This window comes from Meleagris gallopavo, chromosome 8 (genome assembly GCF_000146605.3).
Source record: "Meleagris gallopavo isolate NT-WF06-2002-E0010 breed Aviagen turkey brand Nicholas breeding stock chromosome 8, Turkey_5.1, whole genome shotgun sequence".
Classification (NCBI taxonomy): Eukaryota; Metazoa; Chordata; class Aves; order Galliformes; family Phasianidae; genus Meleagris; species Meleagris gallopavo.
The window spans coordinates 18,523,047-18,543,785 of NC_015018.2; the positions used below are offsets into that span (position 1 = coordinate 18,523,047).

The 20,739-nt window shown below is 47.5% G+C and overlaps 1 protein-coding gene across 1 annotated transcript; it reads left to right on the forward strand.

The window, feature by feature from the left end:
• The first annotated feature begins 13,882 nt into the window (after positions 1-13,882).
• TMEM72 (transmembrane protein 72) lies at positions 13,883-20,719 on the forward strand. Its single transcript, XM_003208024.4, has 5 exons — positions 13,883-14,249; positions 17,527-17,593; positions 18,013-18,084; positions 18,681-18,820; positions 19,006-20,719. The coding sequence occupies exons 1-5, from the start codon at positions 14,180-14,182 to the stop codon at positions 19,464-19,466; spliced, it is 810 nt and encodes a 269-aa protein (XP_003208072.1). The 5' UTR covers positions 13,883-14,179; the 3' UTR covers positions 19,467-20,719.
• Positions 20,720-20,739: the final 20 nt, after the last annotated feature.

The following is a 20,739-nucleotide window of genomic DNA, read 5'->3' on the forward strand; positions in this document are numbered from 1 at the left end:
ACTGGCATTGCAACCTGAGGCATCCTTGCAACCTGAAGAAATTAAAGAAACATCTCAGGAAACTGTTGGCTGGTGATTCTTAACCTTCTGCACCTGACAGTACAAGAAGTTAATTGGTTTGGATATCTCGCCATTTCCAGTTTTGTGTGACATGGCAAACAAAACTTTTCCTTGTCCCGACTGCTATTTGAACCAAGCATTTAAGTCCCAAAGGAAGAAGCTTCTTAACACTACAAGACATTCCAAACAACACCCAGGGCTCTGGCTAATTATCCTTCCATCTCTCTCCTGAATTCTGTCCAATGAGCTGGAATCACATTATGAAAACACCGCTCTTGATCCTGCACATGGTGTTCCATCCATCTCTGTGATCCCAGCACCTTTGGCCAAGTCTCAATTCCCTCTCCTCAAGACCATCCCCTTGCATTCAGCTTCCTCCCAGACAGCCAGATGTGGAGCTCAAGCTCAGGACCCCTTCACTTTTCAAACCAAAAAGTTGAATCAGCAACTGCCAGCTTTTTTGTTATACTTCAGTGATCCAACTTGCATACATGTAATAACTGAGAAGTGCTCACCACTGCTGGAAAAAAGCAGAAAACAGCATCTCCTGCTTGCCCCATGGATGCAGAGGAGCCAGGACTCCGTTTTTCATCAGGAATGCATCCAAACCACACTGGAGGCAGGGATCAGCCCAGGAAGCCAAGCTGCTATACACAAACCATAAACTATCTGTCAACACCCAGAACTTATCCTGCCCAACTCCCTAAATAACCCAGACCCACAGTGTTATTCTGGGGAATCTCTAAAGCTCTGTCAACATTTCTTGGACCTCCCAACCTCCAGTTGTCGATATATTGAGACTTAGATTCTCCTTACATTCATAAGTAAAATCAGAAGCTGGGGGTGCAAATGTTATCCACTCCTACAGCCTTCCCTGCATGGAGGTATTGACAAGGTATGAGAACTGGCAGCAGCTTGTTACTGTTCTAGTTACCTAGGTAATGACACTGCTGGGCATATGGGAATTTTGTGGCTCCCATCAACCTTGTACTCCTGGTGCAGATGCAGCAGCACAGCACACCGTCTGTTAACTATGGGTAAGTGATAAAATGCAGGGAGTGATCTAACACCTGTAGCAAGGAGTAGAGAAGAACAAATGCATTTTACGCAATATAAATCCATTTTAACTCCTTCATGAAGCACTTCAGGAATCCAGCAAGACACAACACCTATGGCAGGGGTTTTCCCGCTTCTGGGTAGAAAAATTGGTTTAATACAACCCTCAGTACATCAACTGCATACAAGCTCAGCTTAGGGCTGGTATGGGGCCAGTTCACACAATAAGGGTACATGTCATGATTTTAGGTTCTATTTTATTTGTTCAGTTCTCATCAGGGCTTCAGGGCTCTGATATTATGAATAACAAAAATCACATAGAAGATAGCAGAGCAGAAACCTCAAGAGTAGAAGAAAATAGCAGTATATTACAGCCTGTAACCAGACTGGAAGCACTATTTGGTTACAAACTGTAGTAGATGGCAAAGATTCCAAATTCTCTCAAAACACTGCAGTGCTGCAGAGATAGCATGATGGATTTCAGCTCAAGACACTAAAGAAATATCCAAGAAAACAAAGCCTTTGATTTACACTTATGTAAATCTTCCTCTGGGTTAATCTGCCCAGCTCTGAGATAACATGTAGATATTTCTCATACAACCTAGTATAAACAAATCCTCCACGTGCCATGAGTAGTGGGGCAGCAAAGAAAGCAATTTGGAAGCACATACTTTCCAGGGAACAGCAAAACACTTTATCATTCACTCTGAGTCTGGCTCTCAGAAATGCTCCCAGCAAGCACTTGATATGATTAGCCTGCTACAAGGAGCTCCACTTCAGCACCAAATGTCTGCATTGCTGGACAATTACCAACACAGGGAGACTGGGAACATCACCTTACTCTTGCTCTCCCCCAGCCAAACAATTGGGGATGAAGTTAGCGGGGACTTGTGGTGCTATATCAATTGGCACTACTGATCCCAGGGGGGTGGAAAACTAGAAGGTAAGTCTGACATTTTTCCACCAGTGAAGCCAGCCTTCAGCTGAGCACCATGGACTTTAAGATTTTGTGCCATCAGCTGCTGCATGTTTCATTGATGTTTCACATCTTTCTGTTCAAATAGGACGCAGTGCTGCCATGTCATGGACAGAAGTGTGATGAGCTCTTGTTCAATCAGTACAGGCCTCAGAGGAAAAATGTCTTGGTTTTCAAATCTTACAAGCAGTGAGCCTATCTCAGGGATAAAGGCAGTCCTGGCTGCATTCAGCCCTTTCCTGCCCTTTCACTACCTGCGTCAGGCTGCACAGAAGGGAGGACCCTTCCTTCTCTGTGGAGCAAGAGGCAACACCAAGGAAGGCTGTGAACACTCAAGTGCTGAGCTCTGCATGGGGAAAAGAACTCAGTCCCACAGATGTCTGCTTCAAAAATATCCCTGCTCTGTTAGCTTTTATCCGCAGTAATGTTTTAGGAGCAGCTGAACACTTGGATTCCCCTTTCCCTAGACTTTCCTCTAAAAAGCAAGCAAAGACAGCTAGCATACACAGCTGCTCCTTCATTTAGAAAGCGCTTTGCAACTGCTTGAGCCAAAGCATGGCAATAAACAACACTCAGATAAAAAACAATTAACATAGTAACAAAACATGTTAGGAAGTAACAAACAGAGCACTTTTCATGTACACTGAGTGCTACCCCAGCAAACAGGCTCTCTGGGATTTCTACTACAAATATATATTTTTCTTGCAATGGAAAGTATCTTAGACCTGCTTGACACATCTCAGGCACTACACTCCCTATAGACAGTTTTGGAGTAGCCAAATAAAGCCAAAGGCAGCAATATGGGTTCTTCAAATATACTCTTACCATCAGCAAATCCTTGCTAAGTGCTGTGTGTACACTGCACTGTAAGCACAGCTATGGAGATTATGCTGACCATGCTAGGGCTATGCAGAAAGCTAAAGGAATTGGGTGAAAACTCACACTGGTCATTTTACAGTGCTACTGCCTTTCACCTACCAGAGGGAACAGGTTGATGCGATTTATCCCCAATACACTATCCCCATTACAGCACCTCCCAGCCAACTGCCTGCTTAATAGAGAGATCCTGGATCCAAGGAATGCTTGGGCAAGCATAGCACTAAGTTAATGTGCCTTTATTTACATGTCCCAGAGGGCCACATTTCCTGTAGTACAAGCTCCACAAAGGGAAGTTAGTTGTTTCCTTCATCAATGTCTGGCTCTGCTCCAGAACCTTATTTTCTCCACAGAAGCCTCTCCAGTGAAGCTGTTTCCTCAGGCTCTCTTTTCCTCATGTCCAGCCCTCAGGAGAGCAGGGGTTAGAGGAGCCCCTCTCAGGTACCAGCCTGGACCCAAACCAACTGGGATACTGACACTCATTCATGCATTGTGCCCCAAAGTTGCACTAAGGGCTTCCCACCAGCTTGCAGGGGCTGAAGTCAGACTCACCTCCTCCCAGGTCAACTCTCCCTCACCCTAATCCCTGAAATTAGCCAAAAAGCATTTCAGGGAGAAGCTGGAGTCATCTCTCATCACATACATACTCTTTATACATAATTTCAGGCTGAGCAGTGATAGCAGCAAAACAGTTTACTTCCAGATAAAGTTTTAATAGGTTCTGACCTCCAGCAGCCACACAGCCTGGCAACCTGCTCCTTTGTGTGAATGCTCATATGAACACTGCAGTAGAGACAGTGAAATGAGCACATACCAGATTCTTAAATTGTTAACTCCATCTGTAGACACTGTCAATACCCTAAACTCCGACTTATTTGCTACCCATAGATAAATCGTTTAGAAATACAGCCATGGCCATCTTTTATCAGTGGAAATGCACTTCAAACAAGGCAATGTCAACTCTCAGCCCAAAAGCAAGCATCATGACAGAAATCAGAGCTAAAGATATATTAGGTAGCCCAGTAGGGCTACACAAGGCTTGTTTTGCTGACAGCTTCAGTACACAAGGCAGCAGGCACATGACAGCAAGGAGAAGGGAATGGAGTTGTGCACAGGGTTCACAATAGAGGGGAAGTAGACAGTTTTCAGTGGTTTTCATACAGTGAAGTCCAATATATTTTGAGGCTATTCTGTACTCTTCAGTACCATTGTAACAAGAAACCGCCATCAATTTTGACAGAAGCAGGTTCATTTAAGCTATACAAAAGCTCCATGGAGAGCAGCACAACAGTTCTTAGTATGAGAGGACTCAGTAGGCTGGAGACATTGCAGATTCTCCGTACTGAAGGGATGTACTGTACTGAATTATCCACTGCTTCTGGGATTCAGGTGACAAAGCTAAAAACTTCCCCTGTGGCAGCAGTAAGACCTTGGCAAGGAGCAGCATAGAATTCTAAAGCAGAGATTGCTATGGGGTGGGTCTGATACAGGGTAAACTCCATAACTCATAAGCCACTCTTGAGAAAGTGAATGAGTAGAACAGCAATTCTGCAAACCTACTTCAACTTCACTGAATTTAGAGGATTACTACACAAAACTTCTAAAGAACAATACCTTTTATCAAATGAAATATTTACCCCTCTTAATGATACTCCTGAAGTACAGATTTGTTTCCAAGCAGTTACAGGAGAAAAAAAGAATCCCTTCTTCACAGCCATCCATGCATACCCACTGTCCACCCCAACAGCTGTATAGCTTCAGTACTGCTGAATACCTTTCCAGATTTATTAGCTGTCCTGCTACAAACTTCTGATTGTTCCTGGTTGCACAGTTTTGCCAGGGGTGAGGAATGTGGGAGGGATCTATAATATTTTTATGACTATTGTATGACCTTCTGTCAGCTTGATGGGATTGAGTCCCAGGGCTCTCCCTGAGAGCAGGGCAAGCAACCCTTGAAATGGATGTTTATGGAGAGACAGAGGTCAGAGTGACAGCACAGCACAGAACACTGGTAGGAGTTCTAATTATGAATGCAGCTACTATAGGTTGCTATTCTGGGAGCTGCTAACTTAACAGACAAGTAAGAAACAGGAGGTTCTTCTCAAAAGATAGAGCACTTCCACCTCCTGCTTATTAGGGATGTGAATTTTCTAAGCCAGCAGTGATTTGCTGTGTCTACTTTATCAAGGTCACAGAGAACCAAATCAAATCTCGTCTCCACTTCTATCTTTTTCTCCTCATACCAAGTTGGAAGCTCATTACCCTAAATCCCTCTCACCAGCACAGATCAAATTGCTTAAGAAAAAGTTTCACTTTACTGGCTGAAGGCTAATATTATTGACTTTGTGGCAGCATTCCCACACACAGTGTTTCCTTGTTAAAGCTGAGAATCTTTCAAGCAGACATGAAGCTACTGTAAGGACAAATTCAGTTAGAAGTGGAACAACTGCATTGAGAGCTTGAATTTAAGAGAATTCTACCTCTCCTCAAGACTTCTCTTTCTCTGCCTGATTTTCTGAAAAAGATTAACTTCAGTACACAATTCAAAGCAAGAATTAAAAACAAGTTTTATCACAGGAGATGACAGTACAGAGGATTCACAATCCTGCAGTCCTGCCACAACTCATTTCTCATCTACTAACTGAAAATACTGGACACCAACTTGTGAAGCTGTCAAAGCAAGCAGTGGCCTTGAGCAAAGTTTGTATCTGCTGGTACTCTTGGGAGGAATACAAGGACATCAAAACGGCATCTTAAGCCCCAAACCCTCTTAGAGCTCAGAGTCCACTGTGAAGGGTTGGCAGCCTATTGCAAAGGCTGCCTGAACCTCAAAATCCTGCCCATATCCCCTGTTTGTCAGAAAAGCACAAAGCAGGCTGAAGAGTCCCCACATTGCCAAGTTTGGGGGAGAAGCACTTTTCATGCTCTTCGTAATTAAAGCTCTTCTCAGAGGGCACAGGGCAGTTTGCCTCCTCATGGTGGGGGGTTGCTGGTGCTCTGCTAATGGGAACAGGCTGCTGGCTAATAGGTAGTCTATGGACCCATTTGTTTGCTTAGGGAGCACTCCCAGGTCAGGCAGGTAAGCAGCATGCTGCCCTTACTGCTCCAGAAACTGAGCTCACAAACTGCACAGATCAGCAGCCATACAAGGTCTGGTGGGGACAGGACAGCTGAGCAAGAACCTACCACAGCCTGCAACAACAGCATGGGAGAACAGCTCTGTCCCCACTGCCATGGGACAGTCTGGGACATACAAAGCTGCCTGCATCAAATTCATAAAAGCTTAATTTGCTCTGTTGTCATTAGTAAAGGAAGGACTGAACACTGTGTTCTCGCCAGATGTTTATAATAAGGGAAGAAGAAGTTTTCCAGGGGGCACCAAAGCTATTTGTGGACATAGACAGGCTCCAACAGGACTTCAGGAGGAATACTAGTGGAGCTACAGCCAGCTGCCTGCCACTGGAGATGATGGCAAAAACAGATCCACTCCTCCTCACATACACATTAGAAGGTGTTTTATGAACTTAGTTCCACTCCTTTTCAGCTGCAGAATCAAATCTTGAAACCTTGGACTATGGCAAAATAGAACCAGCAGCATGCCCAGTTAACCAGCAGTTGTAATGCAAGGCACCAAAGCGTATCATCTTATCTAGCCTAGATATTAATTTACATCAGTTGTCTTTGCACCTGACCTTACTCATTGCTTCTTTGTACCTGTACAGCTAGAACTCAGCTCAAGTGTATAAGACTAAAGCCTCTGTTTTGTTTTTAACGAAGGCAACCTGAGCAGATGCAACATTTAAACATCTCTGTCACCCAAAGGACCTTGTTAACACATGGAAAACAGAACCAGAGTTGGAGCAGAAGCAAAGTTGAGCTTACTACAACGGAGAACAACAATAGACCCGGACCCATCAGAGGCATTCATCCATTACAGCCTATTCAGGTATTGACCTCCCATTTCCCAGCTGATCTGGGTACAGTCTTCTGTTCTGCCAAATGTTCCAACCCTCAGACTAGCACTCTTCCCTGGATGGGGCACTCACCTTCAGGAACAACAACAAAATAGAAAAAAAAAAAAAAAGTAGCCAGTGTAAGCATACATCCTTACCTTCAAACCCAAGCATCTAGAGACAGCAGTAGTAGGGGAAAGTGTGCTTCACAAAGCCCACTTAAAAAAGGGTGGCTATATTCAGCTCCCCAGGAACAAACCCCAGACATCTCCCAAGAAAACTTGTTTATCCCTTGCCACTGATATTTAAGTACCCTGCTGTGCTCCCATAGGCCAGCACAACCTGTCAAGCCTACCTTGCACCTGTGAGGTGGCTACTTCACAGGTGCAGCCCATCTGGGCTTCTAAAATCCCAATCCCAACACCCCCAGGTGCAGTCTAGAAAGTACGAAAAAGGCTGGGGAGGGAACAAACGTAAAGATGCTAGCCAGTAGATGAGCAACAGTGTTTGTTTGTAGCCCGAAATCACAGGTTTGTATGTTAGGATAGTCCCATAGAAACATGCTGAGAACGTTCCTGGAGAGTGTGATGGCAAGCTGTGCTTAGACAAGTTGAAGCAATGCAAAATGATCACATACAAGTATGTTGTGTTCAGGCTCATGGTCTGTTTGCATAACAGTGTGCCTGAAACTTTGCTTTCTTTTTAACTGAAACAGTTTGTCAGTGTGTTTGTAGCACGAGATGTGCTATTACTTCAAATTAGGAGTGTTCCTTCCTCCTGAACAGCTGCTCTGAAGCCTTTCCTCAGATTGAACCCTGCTGTCCACGGCTAGCCTAAGCCTTTACCTTCCACACCTGATGTGTAGTGCTGGTGAGTTGAAAGGATAGCCAACAGCCGCCCCATGCCCACAATGGGCTACTGAGCACCAATGTAACCTGATGTTTCATTTTTAATAAGTATCCTCAACTGAAAGCAAGCGCTGCCTCTCAGAGTGTTTCTCGTAAGCAGAAGAAGATGAATGCAAGCCAGACACCTGAATGTGGGAGGAGGAAGAATGCATAGTCCGCTCCCAGCTGTCATCACGTTGCTCTTGCAGGCAGCTTCCCCTTCTTAGTGGTTTGCACTGGAGGAGGGGATGGCTGAGAGTATTGCAGTGGGAAACCTCACACCTGGCTCTGTCCAGACTGATGGGATAGTCAGAAATTATAAATTTGGTCTTAGGCTGTGTCTGCTTGAAAAGAAGACTCACGGATACATTAGGTAAAGGTGCTTGTGTCATCTCAGAGCTCCTGGGGGATGTGCGTTGCTCACGAACGGCATTGATATAAGCCCAAAGGTAATGGCAGCTACTTGTCCTCTGATCTGTGCAAAATTCTTGGCTTTTCAAAGCAGCACTCTCAACAGCCAGCTTAGGAACCAAGGCAGCTCACAGGAGGGCAAGGCTGGGCCAGGCTGGCATCATTCTTGTGTTGCCTCTCAGCAAGTTCAGTCAGTGTGTTTGGGTGACCCAGTGCTCCCCAGCCCACATGCAGCCGTGTCGCTGCCCAGTGACCATATCTGGAGCACCTTCACTGAGGCTGGGTGGAGGAGAATGAATTGTTTTTGAAATTGCTGGCAGGGCACAGCTAAGTCATATTTAAGTGAATCTCCCTTTGTGAGAATGCTTAAAAAGAGCCTGAATCAAAAAGCTGGATCTGACCCGTGTTCGCATCCACAGGTGACCTCATCACCTATTGGTCCTTTTGCCAGCAGCAGGAGCTACTGGTGTTCACATTTGTGCAGCCTCAAGTTGCTTCCAGCCTCCTCAATTCTCACTCATGTTTCCCTCCCTAACCTCCACACGTCTTCTTCCAGCCTCATCTTTAGCTTACTACAACTGTGATGGCCTCTCTTACTAAATAAAATGGCCCACATGGTAAGCACACATGAGGGCAAGATGTCTTTCCCATGGACAGGACAACCAATTGCTAAACAAATCCCAAACTCTGCACTCCCATGCCAAGAAAGGAAGCAGAAGGCCTAGGAGCAATCACAAGTTGGCTTAGAACAGCTGATATCTACCTCCAACTGGGGTGAGACATGCTGACAGGACACTCAATGCAGGACAGCCTACTCCTCTCCCTCCACACCAGCCAGGAACAGTGGGGTCACAGGTTTGCACAGGAAGCCCCCTCTTTGCTGAGTTATTTCTCAGCCCCATCAGAGCCTCATCTCCAGGTGTTCAATCTCTGTGCCTGTTGCTGCTCCTTCTCACTCTCAGCTTCTCTCTCTCCCCAGCCCTGGCTGTGATAAATCTCCACTTTTAAACATCAACACTCAAGCCCCTTTGATACAACACAGAGATGATGGGTCCTGCTGTGCTTGTTTGCTTCCCAGCCTTTCAGAGGCAGCTCCAAGTACAATGAAGATCCAGAATAAATCCCACTGAACAGAAACACTTTCATAAATAACCTAAGCTATATAGCTTGAAAGTCCTCGTGTATTTCTTCATCTCCACAGTAAAAAACATGTGTTTTGTGTTGCTTCACATAAATCTCTCAGTATTTATCCTCACAAACTCTTCTATAAATTGCTCACTAGGCTTCAAAACGCAGCAAGCAGACTCTTTGATGTGTGTCTCAAACACCAGGTGAATCAATCACTGCTGCGTCACCTTGTTTGCTCCCACGCAGGGAGAAGTTACCGGTCCCCTTTGCCAGAAAAAAGGGCAAGAAGTCAAATGGTTTTGATGGATGGATAAATGTCTGTGGGCTGACCCTCCTGCACAGAGCTTGTTTATACTGCGACTTAGCAGTACTCCCTCCTCCTGATAGCTGATAAAATATTCCATCTCTCCATACACTCCATACACTCCAGACCAAGAGACTGCACATGAATATTTGATCTCTTTGTAAACTTCTTTTCCACTATTGCACTTCCCCCATGGTAACAATTCTTCTCTTACAGGAATAAGCAGAGCACCATTCCTGTCCTGTAGTGCCAAACAGGTGTACCAGTCCTGTACAGACCCGCTATGCAGGGGTGGATTTCACTCAGCACCATTGCAGCACAGCTTGTAGCATTTACCCTGTGAGAAATTCATGTTAATTCAGGTTACAGCTTAGGTGAATAATCTTCCTGGTTGAGATCCACCATTGGATTTCTCAAGGGATGTGCAGGCAGGAGGGATGCATCACCCTGGGCTGAGCTGTGCTGACCTGTTGTGTGCTGTCTGCATCGAAGCTCCCTGCCCCAGCTTCCACACACAGAATGGAGATGAGTCAGTGCAATAGGAAAACTAGGAGCCTCTCCTTTGTAATGACATAGTGTTCCCATTGGCAATGTCATCAGCTCTCAGCACTGAGAACCAGCCTGCACACCCTGCACACTGTAGCATGGTTGCTATTTTATCCCAGTGTGACAGCTCATCTTAGCAATGATTTGCTAGGGGAAGACAAGGGGATGGAGAAGTTGGAAAATGGGAACTGCAGCCTGAGGCTGCTTGGCCAGTGATGTGACAATCCCAGTGGTAGGGAAGGAGCTGGCTGGTTTGGGGAGCTCCAGTCTTTGTTCAGGGGTCCCAAGAGCAGCTGAGCTGCTGATCTAGAAACAATACATGTGATTGATTTTATCCCTTCTTCTGCTATACAGCAACAGGCTGAGTCTGCTCTGGAGTACCCCATGGGTAGTCTTTCTGCCCCTGCACCACTCCTGTGCAGTTACATGTTGTATCCCCTGGGCTCTATGCTTCCTTTTGACCTGTGATGTGGGAGCTGGACTTGCTTTTGCTACAATCCGCTCCTTTATGGTGGAGGTTCCTGTATGTGTGAGCTGCATGTATGGTTCACGTCACCAAGCTAAGATCTCCTGTCATCACCTGAGAGCCTAGGTCAGGCTCCAAGGCTTGAGTCCTGCCTGCGGGGAGCATTGCATAACATGAGCACCGCATCCCTGCCACGGCTCTACTGGCACTGCAGTGTTTTCCAACTGTCAGCCCCACTCCTGCTTCAGCCGTCATACCATTCACTCTGCTGCCAGCAAATAAATGTCATGGGCAGCTGAGAAGCAGTGAGACCAGAGGCAGTAATTGCCGTGGGGTTTAGCAGCACCTTGACCCCAGTCTGATCTCTCCTGATGTCTTCTCTTCTTGCTGCATTCCTGCTTTAGCTCTGCTGTCATCCTATTGAAGAGCATGAGTTTAAATCATGCAATTAAAAGTAATACTAGTAATAACAGTGAACAGAGGGAAGGGTTCCACTTGGGAATTTTCTTATCGCTGGGTTTTGAGTCTCTTTTTGCAACTTTATGAGCTGGGAATGTATTTTCATTGGGGCTTGCATAAGGGGTACAACATTAGTCCACTGCGGGGAAAGCCGCAGAGTCAGACAGGCAATCATACAGGGGAAGGGGCGCTCATGCTGACATGTACAGATATCTTGTTCTGATGAGAGCAGCTAACCTGGGCTTGGAGGGAGCCTTGAAGGTGTCATAGAACTAGCAGCCCCACCCCACCCTACATAAACTGTTATGGACTGATGCCAGCCTCAGCTCTGGGATCTTCCGATCCTCCCAGTTTCCATGGGATCCATGTGGTGTCTATCACACTCTTCTTACTCAGATAGTAAAACTTTATGGCATCTTTCATCATTGCCTTGCAGAGGGCTGGCTGCAGCTTGCAATTTGCAGGGAACAGCCAGGTTGGCAGTGGGATCCTGCTGTTCCCTGCCAGCAGCCCCACATGGTTGTGACACCATCAGGGTGGCAGCAGGCCTGGCAGACCACAGGCAGATCACCTCATCACACCAGGCCAGGGTGATACTTAGAGAAACCAAACAGAAACCTTCTCTGATTCGCACCAGGGCTAAATGTTTGAAGTTACAGCACTTAATGCTCTTTCACAGGGCGAGGTGTGGGCCGCTAAGCGCAGACACAGCACGGTGGCCATGGTGGCCATACTCCTACAACGTGACTAAAATGAAGTGCAAGAAGTGAAGGATGAAAGTGGGGACTAGCATTGCTATGAAACAGAAACATGGCATAAAATCCTCTCACCTAAAACTATACATCACTGGAAGCAGCCAGTAAATGTGAATCCTGGCTGGCAGCCAGGGTGCAAATGGCAAGGTTCTATGCGCGGAAGGTAGCTTAATGTGCAGTGGAGACCACTGCTATCAAGGCTTCCAGAACAGGCTGTGCTGGCGCATAGGTTTTGCAGTGTTGGTTACAGGCTGTTAAACCCCTCTAGGTCATAGATTCTCATCATAGATTCTCATTCTCTTTTAACTGCATAAATTCACTCTGAAAGTCCTCAAAGAAACACACAGAAATGGCTCGTAGCTACAGTGGGGGTATCAGCTCCCCAGTTGAAAGAAGGCAGAATGAGGGGAGATCCCTCTACCAAGAAAGGTCACGTTTATATGACATTACTTCATAGGAGCACTAGCCAAAAAGCTCCTAAATGGAAGGAAATACTGGTAGTGTTGGCACTGAGGATGCCTGTCCTGCTCACACCATACCTTCCCTCATGCAGGGGACAAGGACTCTCAGCAAGTCAAGTGTAAGCCCACTCTGATGCTGGAAAATGGCAACAAGAATGCAGGAGGGAGACAGGAGGTTTAAATCATTAATGTATTAAGTTGCCTTTCCCAGATGGACTATGTTTCTCCATCACCACCCCTACCTACAACTTTATTTTAAACCCTGGGGCTTGTTGCTGGCAAGAAAGGAAACCTTGCTGTCAAGGGCACCCAGGAGAAGTCATTTAATTTCTGGTTGAGAACTCACTGCAATTGGCTGTTAGCCCCAGGATGACCAACTGAAGTTTTACCACGGTTCTAGTGTGGGGACCATGTTGTGAGGTGGGGGACAATGAGCGTGGGCACAGAGCCCCACTCTTCAGAGACAGGCACTGAAGACAAGTCTCAGGACAGCAGCTTCTTCAAGGCTGGGCTAGTGGCTCTCAGCAATCCTGAAATTCCTTCTGTTTTCCTTTGGCCTATGCACTTATTTTTCAGCTTTCATGCTTGTAAAGAAACACCTGGAATTCAACACATCAAGGTTAAAAAAAGGGAAAAGAAAAAAAAAAGCAAAATAAAATGCATCCAGACAATTTACAGACTTAAGGTTCTTCAACCAGTGCAGTAATTTCTGGAGCCATTGGCCAGAGGAGCGCAGAGGCCATTCCTGCAGCATGTCAGTGACAGTGGGCAGGGAGCAGGACACCAGTGGAGTCTGCTCCCCTTGATCTGCTGGTGTGTACTGGTTTGTCCATCCCTCTTGAGAAAGAAGTGCAGGCTCACAGCTGAGCCACCAGCTGTGGAGATCCTAAATCCCTGTTTCTTCCAAAAATATGCTGTGGGGCAGGTGATAGAGAGCGAAACCCCTTTGTGCGGGGTCTGTACTGAGCCCACACTGGCGGGAGGCATGGTGAGGACAGGAGCCATGGCGTTTTGCCCAGCAGATGAGATCACTGCCTTGTGAATAACAGCCCCGTGGGCACCAGTGTGTGCACAGGTCTCCTGTTGTGCTCTGGGAGCAGAGACTGTGTCCATCCAGGGAGTAGGTGGGGATTGGTGACCCCCGTGAGATGAGCTGTGTTCAGTGGGACATGGGATCACGAGTAGGTGCACACTGCCCTATCTCAGCTTTCACTGTAGTGAGAGCTGCCCCTCCTCAGAAGCATTGTGTCCCAGAGAAACAGGCCAAGGATCCTGATGCTGTCTGCCAAAGCCAACAGAAATAGGCCAGAGTGTATACACATAGCCCTCCTCCTCTGACACCACTCCACATGCCAGTGGGACCCCAGTGCAAGTGGCTGTGGTGCCACTGAAAGGCTGGGGAGCCCAGGAGCCCCACCATCTACCAGGAGATGCTGCTCCCTTGTCAAAAGCAAGTATCATCCTCCTCACAAATGGTTAACCTGCAGGGAGCCGCACAGCACTAATGACTTCACATGCATTTAATCAGCTTGGGCTTACAGAGCTGCTGCCTTGGAGCAGGAAAGCCACGCATGCACCCCAGTTGCAAGGCTGCAAATGCTCCCAAAGCCGCACCCCCCCTTACCAATCATTAATCACCATAGGGAGGGCGGGTGAGGGGGAAAAGGCCAAGCATCTGTAACGCTGAGGCAGTGCTGACCGGTTCCCTGCAGTTCTGCCCCTGTGGAGGTGGCCAGTCCTTTGGGAAGGTCACCAGGACCTGCACACAAGAGGCTAGCCTGCAGCTGGAGGTCTGAAGACGGAGCCTCTGCTTAGCTGGCATCACCTCCATCATCTTCACCATGCGGCAGGAAGCATTCTGGAGTGCCTTGGAATATACCTGCCGATTGCTGGGCATCACCACCGCAGCAGGTAGGAGCAAGCTCCCTTTCTTTGCTACTAAAAGAATAGGGGTGGAGGCTCTTGAGCTGTTTCTCAGCCTTTGGCCAGGTGTAGCTGTTCTGTGCTGGAAGGGGGTTGAGGGAATTTGCTCCCTTTTGCTTTGAGACACTTCAAAGGAAAGTGCCGGGTGCATGGGCTGTTTGCAGAAGACAAGACAAAGTGCAGGTGGAAAAGAAAGCCAAGTTATTTTCTTGTAAAAACAAAGGGGAACAAGTATAATGTGAATGAGACTGAAAAGCAAAATACTCAGGACAGCACAAAACTTTTGGGCTGCCATGGTGGTGCAACATCTCATTCACTCAGAGTTGGGCTGTGGTGGACAACATCCCAGCCCCACAGCACGTCTCTGGGTGGGATAAATAGCCAGGGCAGGGACAGTGAGCTCAGAGATTCACTCTAGTACTGCTGCTGACTCTCTCTCACGGGGCAGGGCAGGCAGAATTCTGCCTCAGTTTCTCCATCAGCAAAGCAGAGATCAAAAGGCTTAACTTGCCTCATGGCTGGAGGTGTGAACAGAGGTTCCTGATGAGAGTGTCTCAGGTGCCTGTGTCAGACTCCAGGAATTTTGGATTTCAGACATCACTTGGTAGGTCACAGCAGGCCCTCCCACCCTGGCGTTTCCTTTATCAACTGCAGACACTTTGCTTAAGTCAGGGACGAAGCAGAAAGCACAAAGGTCAGCTGGAGAGCACACAGGTCCCCAGGGACACCCCGAGCCCTGCTGGGACAATGGAGGCTGTGCTCCACAGTGTACTTTATAGACTGATAAAGTGCAGAGGTTCAAGTCATTGAGTTTGTACAAACTCCCAGCACATCATATTGAGGTTGCAACAGACAGGAGCTGGCACACTGCTTTAACTAGTAAATGCAAATCTGTCTGTTCCCATCCTCCTCAGGCCCACATGAGCCCACGCTGATCATATTCACTCTTAAAGCTCCAAACTCACACAGAGATATTCTTGGGTGAAAACACAGTCTTGTTGCAGGAAAACTAAAGCTAGAACAGTAAAACTGAACGTAGCTTACAGTTTGGAAGAGTCTTAATGGACTATAATTTCTCTTGACTGTTTGCTATTTTCCATACTCTGCATCATCCATACCCCTTCCCGTAGTTCTTTTTGAAACCAGCAGTGCAGTCCCCTCAGCTGAGCAACTGCAGAGTACAGACAGCTGCACCGCCAGTCTCTGTACTTTTCCATATCTCCGCTCTGATGCCTTCCCACTATCAACTGGTTTTCCCAAAAGGACAGTGAAGGAATGGGAGGTGCCCATGCTTTATTCTTTTGTGTGTCTCAATGGGGTAAGAAAACAGCTTGATGCAGCGCTTAGTGCCTGATGAGGTGTATGAGGTTTTCACATGAAATGGAAACCACGCAGAAAGGAATCCCTCAGGCTTTGGTTGAATAAGAATAATGAAAGGGAGAGGAGAGTGCATCAGCCTCACTAATTGATCCTGAGGAGGTCTGGCCAACTCCATAGGCTTGCAAACACAAAAGACTGCCCACAAAATGTAACCCCTTCTTCCCCCAGGACTTTGGTGTGCAATGGGGCTTCTTGTGCAGGAAATATCCTGTTGTCCACGGCTCGTCAGTGAGGAGCAATCAAACCATCCCATAGATGACCTCTTTGTTGGGAGTATCTCCGTAACTCAGAGATTTTAGGCCTCGTGATTTCTGCATCTAGAGAGTCTTTACTTTTTTCTTAATTCTCATGCTTTCAACCATTTAATTCCTAATCATGTGCCCTTAACCACATGATTTGGAGAAGATCCAAATCAAGGCAGCAACAAGCCCAAACAAACACTTCAGAAACAACCCTTTGCCTTTTGCAGATACTTTACCCAAACAGCTTTGCAGATAAAGCAGAAGCTGTGCAAAATCAGAAAAATTCCCCAGGCAAAGCAGAGACTAGAGCTGTTGAATTCTGCATTTGTCTGTGGGGAATGACTGAATGAATGAATTCTGCATTTGTATAGAAAAGTGTTAAGAAGGATGCTTTATCACAGGATAACGAAGGACAATTCCTTGTGTGTAGGACTGCACAGCTTGGTCCCTTCACAGCCCTTTGATGACAGTGATATCTCCTGCCTTTTCTTGGGCGTGGAGAAGAAAAGAAATTCTGCAGGGAACCAGGAGGGGCCAGTACAGGAGATCAGCAGCTGCAGGTGAAACTGCAAGAACAAACAAGACCACAGCATCCAGATGGGGCTTGGCTTGGCTGGATCAGCACAGCATGCTCAGGCACAGACCCACAGTACTGGCCCACCTTATGGGCATGGTGGGCTAGAGCTTGGCTCACTGCTTGTGAGCCTGGTACCCTACTTCTGGGTGGGGCGCAGCCACAGCTCATGTAATGTAATCCAAAATCTGGAAAAAAACTTTCTAACTCCAGTGTGGTGTTAGAGTAACCACAGCCAACTGGCACCTCAGGTCTTGGCCAGTGTCCACTGAACAAGCTCTCTGCAGCTGGTGCAAAGCACTTTGTTTCTGTGCTATTTTGGAAATACCCTTGAGGGATGTTGAAGGAAAGTTTGCATGCCATAAAACTATTGGCTCCCAATGACCAGTCCTGGAAGAACTTTAGACTTGCTAATACTCTTAATCCCCCTTAAACTGACTCCCCAGTGTGCTGCGCTGGCTTGTGTTCTGGGGGGATGTTCATTCCTTGTTTTTAATCTGCCTGCTCCTCTTATAGGTTTTTCTGTTTGGCTAGCAAAGAATTTTAATGCCATGGCTACAGCCCTACCTGAATGCAACTGGCACAGTTCCCCTATCCTGCCTCTGCCCTACAGCCACATGTGGGGTGCAGCAGAGCTGGTGGGTATGGAGAGGATCAGAGCAGAGAGGTCTCAGCAGAGGCTTGTAGATGTGTGGGATGAGGGGCAGGAGCAGATAGGAAAGTGGGACTGAAGTCTCCACAGCAGTAGAGGGTGGGAAAGACATGGGACAGACACCACTGCTTATCTCTGTCCAAAGCTGATATTCTCAGAGCACATCTTCCCAGGCCGTGCAGCAGCGAGGCTGCCTGTTGGTATACTGCTGTGCTTGGTTCCTGAGCTGTACATCAAGGCCAGCACTCAGCTCTGATTCCAGGGTTCCTGTATCAGCTTGAGTCACCAAAGATGCAGAGCAGAAGCAGCTGCACCAACAGCCACAGACACCAGGGCATGGATGCTGGGAGCTGACGGGACACCAGGGAATCACAAACTGAGCCAGCAGTCAACATCTTTGCTGCCTTCCCTTTCTAGTGCTGATCGGCGTCGGTGTAGAAACTCTACAGCGAGGGCAGTTCAAAAACCTGGCTTTCTACCTGCTGTGAGTATTTTTACCCTTGCACTCAGAGCTAGTAGAGGTGGCACAGTTGATTCCTCCACCAAGTATAGCACCAAACTAGCCTGCAACAGCAGCAGGGACAGCATTGAAGGCTTTGGGGAATTAAGAACTCCCTCATTAGGCTTCCAACGAGTAAGTTGATCCTGTTAGGGAGGATGACTTTCTCCTCATGCTAATGTAGATTCAGGCAGGCCAGAAGTGACACTGGCTGCAAGTTAGCCCTCCATGGGTGAAAGGTCTTGGGCCCTCCTCCATAAACCAGCCAGGTAGAGAGTATTCAGACCCTAGCAAACAGTCTTTGTTGTGAAAGGGACAGTAAATCCCAGCCCTCTATGCCCCTTCTTCCACCTGCAGAGCATGCTTCAGTCCAGCCCTGCTTCCCTGACAACTCTGCCTTTCAGTTTTTCAGGGTTTGCAGTTACTGTCTGTGAAGGCTTCTTCTTTCTCAGTTTGTTCCTGGAGATGTGCTTCACGTGAGTAGATCCTGTCCAGTCTTTCTCAACCCTTGTGGGACTTGTCCAGGGCAACCTGTTGCTTCCAGGCCTGTCAAACCTGTCAAAGCTGCAACTGCCACACCAAAGGTCCTGCCCCTACTGCCATGGCAGTAGTGCAGCAGGGAGATAAGTGGAGTCATGTCCACACCTAATCAAACCCAAGTTTGTGCCATAATCTTCTAAGTGTCAGTATGACAAACCCTAGTCTGCAGCATCTCCTTAGCACATGGTACAAAGTCATACAAGGGTCCAGGAGAAGTTTGAGTTAAAATGTAGAAAATCCTTACACACTTCTGCTGACTTTCAGCATAAGCTCAAAATCTCCAATTGCTAGGAGGCAACACCTTAATCCAACTAGTAGGTATAAGCATGCCAAGAAGAGGTCACATATAATGCTGACTTGTTACCTCTGCCCACCACACTCAGGACTCAGACTTCAGATAACTTCCTTAACCAAAACACCAGTTTTTCTTGGCAAACTAGACTGAGAATCTGAACCTTTAAATAGGTTGTGGTTAGGTCCAAATCCCCTTACCATGTACTTGGTGTACAAGGACTTCTGTTTCTCTCTCCAGATATGAGCCTGACTCTTTGGCACATTCCTGCTGGAAGCAAGCCAGACGCCCAGGGAGTTTCCAGAAATTCCTGGGGTACACTCTACTCTCATTGGCTTGCTTCTTGCATCCCATCATCGTCTGGCATGTCACCATACCTGGTGAGGAGTCTGTGCTGGGGTGGGGAGTGGTGAAAATGAAAGACGAATATGGTCTGTTGGGGACAATGGACTGGTATACCCACAGATGGTGAGGATGTGTGCAGTGCTGAGTTAACTGGACCAAACACTTACTGGCTAGCATTTCACATTAGGCCAACCCTCAACCAACATATCCTTCTCTCCAGGGTCCATGCTAGTGCTGACTGCCTTGGCCTACTTCCTGCTGAGCAAGAGGAGAAAGACTCCAGGGCACAAAGAGGCTCATCCTGAAGCAGGCCAGTATGTGGACCCTTCAGCCACCATGGCAGCCCCAACCATTGCTGGTGACACTGAGCAGACCTACACCTTCTACGAGTCCCAGAGGGAGCAGCACTGCTCACTGCTGGGCCACATGAAGAGCATCCTGAAGGGCAGCAAGGACAGAAGTCTGACCCATGCAGCTACACTCCAAACAGAGCTCCCACCAGCCCCACGTAAGCAAGTGCATTTCCAGGAGAAGGTGGTGCAAATCATCCCTTCTGTCAGCGAAAGCCTGGATGATGTGGAAAGTGAGACTGAAGAAACCACATCAGATACAGCACCCATCCTCACCCCTCCTGATACTCCTGTTGTCCTCACTCCCCTCAGTCCCACAGGACTGTTTTGAGGACTCAGCACCAACAAGGAGAAGGCAGGCACACTTGTACTGGTGTTCCTCCCTGAGATTCAGGCAGCTGATGGACCTTGTACCATGGGCAGCACTGCTACAATGACTAGAGTATCACAGCCTCCTCTGTGCTTTCTATGATCCTGGCAGGTCAGCAGGAAATCCCACAGGCCAACCCCACAGCTAGCAAGTAGGATGAGAGATGGAGTGTGCGTCACCCATGCCCCAATGTGGAGGAGTGGCCCTCCTGGCCCTCCCTACTCTGGCTGGTTCACCTGTTATGCAGAGACTGCATGTACAGATCAGGCCTGTAGCTAGTGTGTGGTGGTCTGCAGCCCTACAGCATCATGCCCAGGGGACAGGCCGTGGATTGACCAGCCCAATGGAAAGACAGTAAGGTTTCTCCTCCTGGGGAATCTCTCTCTATGTCTTCATTCATCATCTGTTACAGAATGACATGCCGCAGCAGCAGCTTCTGCCTAACATCACAGCCATGGCATTTGCTTCCTAAGAGGCAGGAAGAGGGCTACCATCATCCACCAAGCAGCCTCTGCTGGGAACAGTTGTCTTCCAACTGTCCTTGTTGTGCCTGGAAGAGCTCATGGAAGCTTGGAGTTATCAAGCACTCTCCTGGAGATAGCTCTTGCTAAATGTTCTCCTTTGAGACATGCTCTGGGCCCAGCAGGGGAGTCATGTCACTGTGGGAGCAGGGAGGACCCTACGGAGACTTCTGGAGTTAGAAGAGCATTAGAATGCTGTAGAACCTCAAGTTCCAAGGTTCAGAAATGGTTGGCTCAGCAGACTGTTAAATATGGCCCCCAGAAGGCAAAGGCAATAATAAAGTTACAATGCTGCCCCACTGGCCCTCTCCAATCCCTGAAGTCTTCACTTTTGCCTTAATACTACTGTATCCTTTGCTCTTTGAAGACCTATAATACTTTGATTGAGCATTTCTTTCCTGCTCAATCCCTCAGGCAGGATTTGTAACCTCTCCGAGGTTCTACCAGAGAAGTATAGGGCAGATAGCCCAAGACTTTTCTCTGCTCCTGGATCTATTAGCAAAGGGACCTACAACTCAACCTGTGCCTGCAGATGCCATCAGCAAGACTCTCTCATAAGCATCAGGCAACTCTCATGGCTGCACATGGGAAGGAATAATTTGCTCGGACACTGGACATGAGTGCTGGAGTGCGGGATGGTGAAGGACAGGAAATCCTTGAGACCTGCTTAGGCTGATAATAATGCAGAAGTCAGTGTCGACTTTTTTTTTTTT

Coding starts and splice junctions, on each gene's coding strand:
- TMEM72 (XM_003208024.4), top strand. CDS start 14,180: ATGCGGCAGGAAGCATTCTGGAGTGCCTTGGAATATACCTGCCGATTG. Junction 14,250..17,526: donor GGGCATCACCACCGCAGCAG/GTAGGAGCAAGC, acceptor TTCCCTTTCTAG/TGCTGATCGGCGTCGGTGTA. Junction 17,594..18,012: donor AACCTGGCTTTCTACCTGCT/GTGAGTATTTTT, acceptor TCTGCCTTTCAG/TTTTTCAGGGTTTGCAGTTA.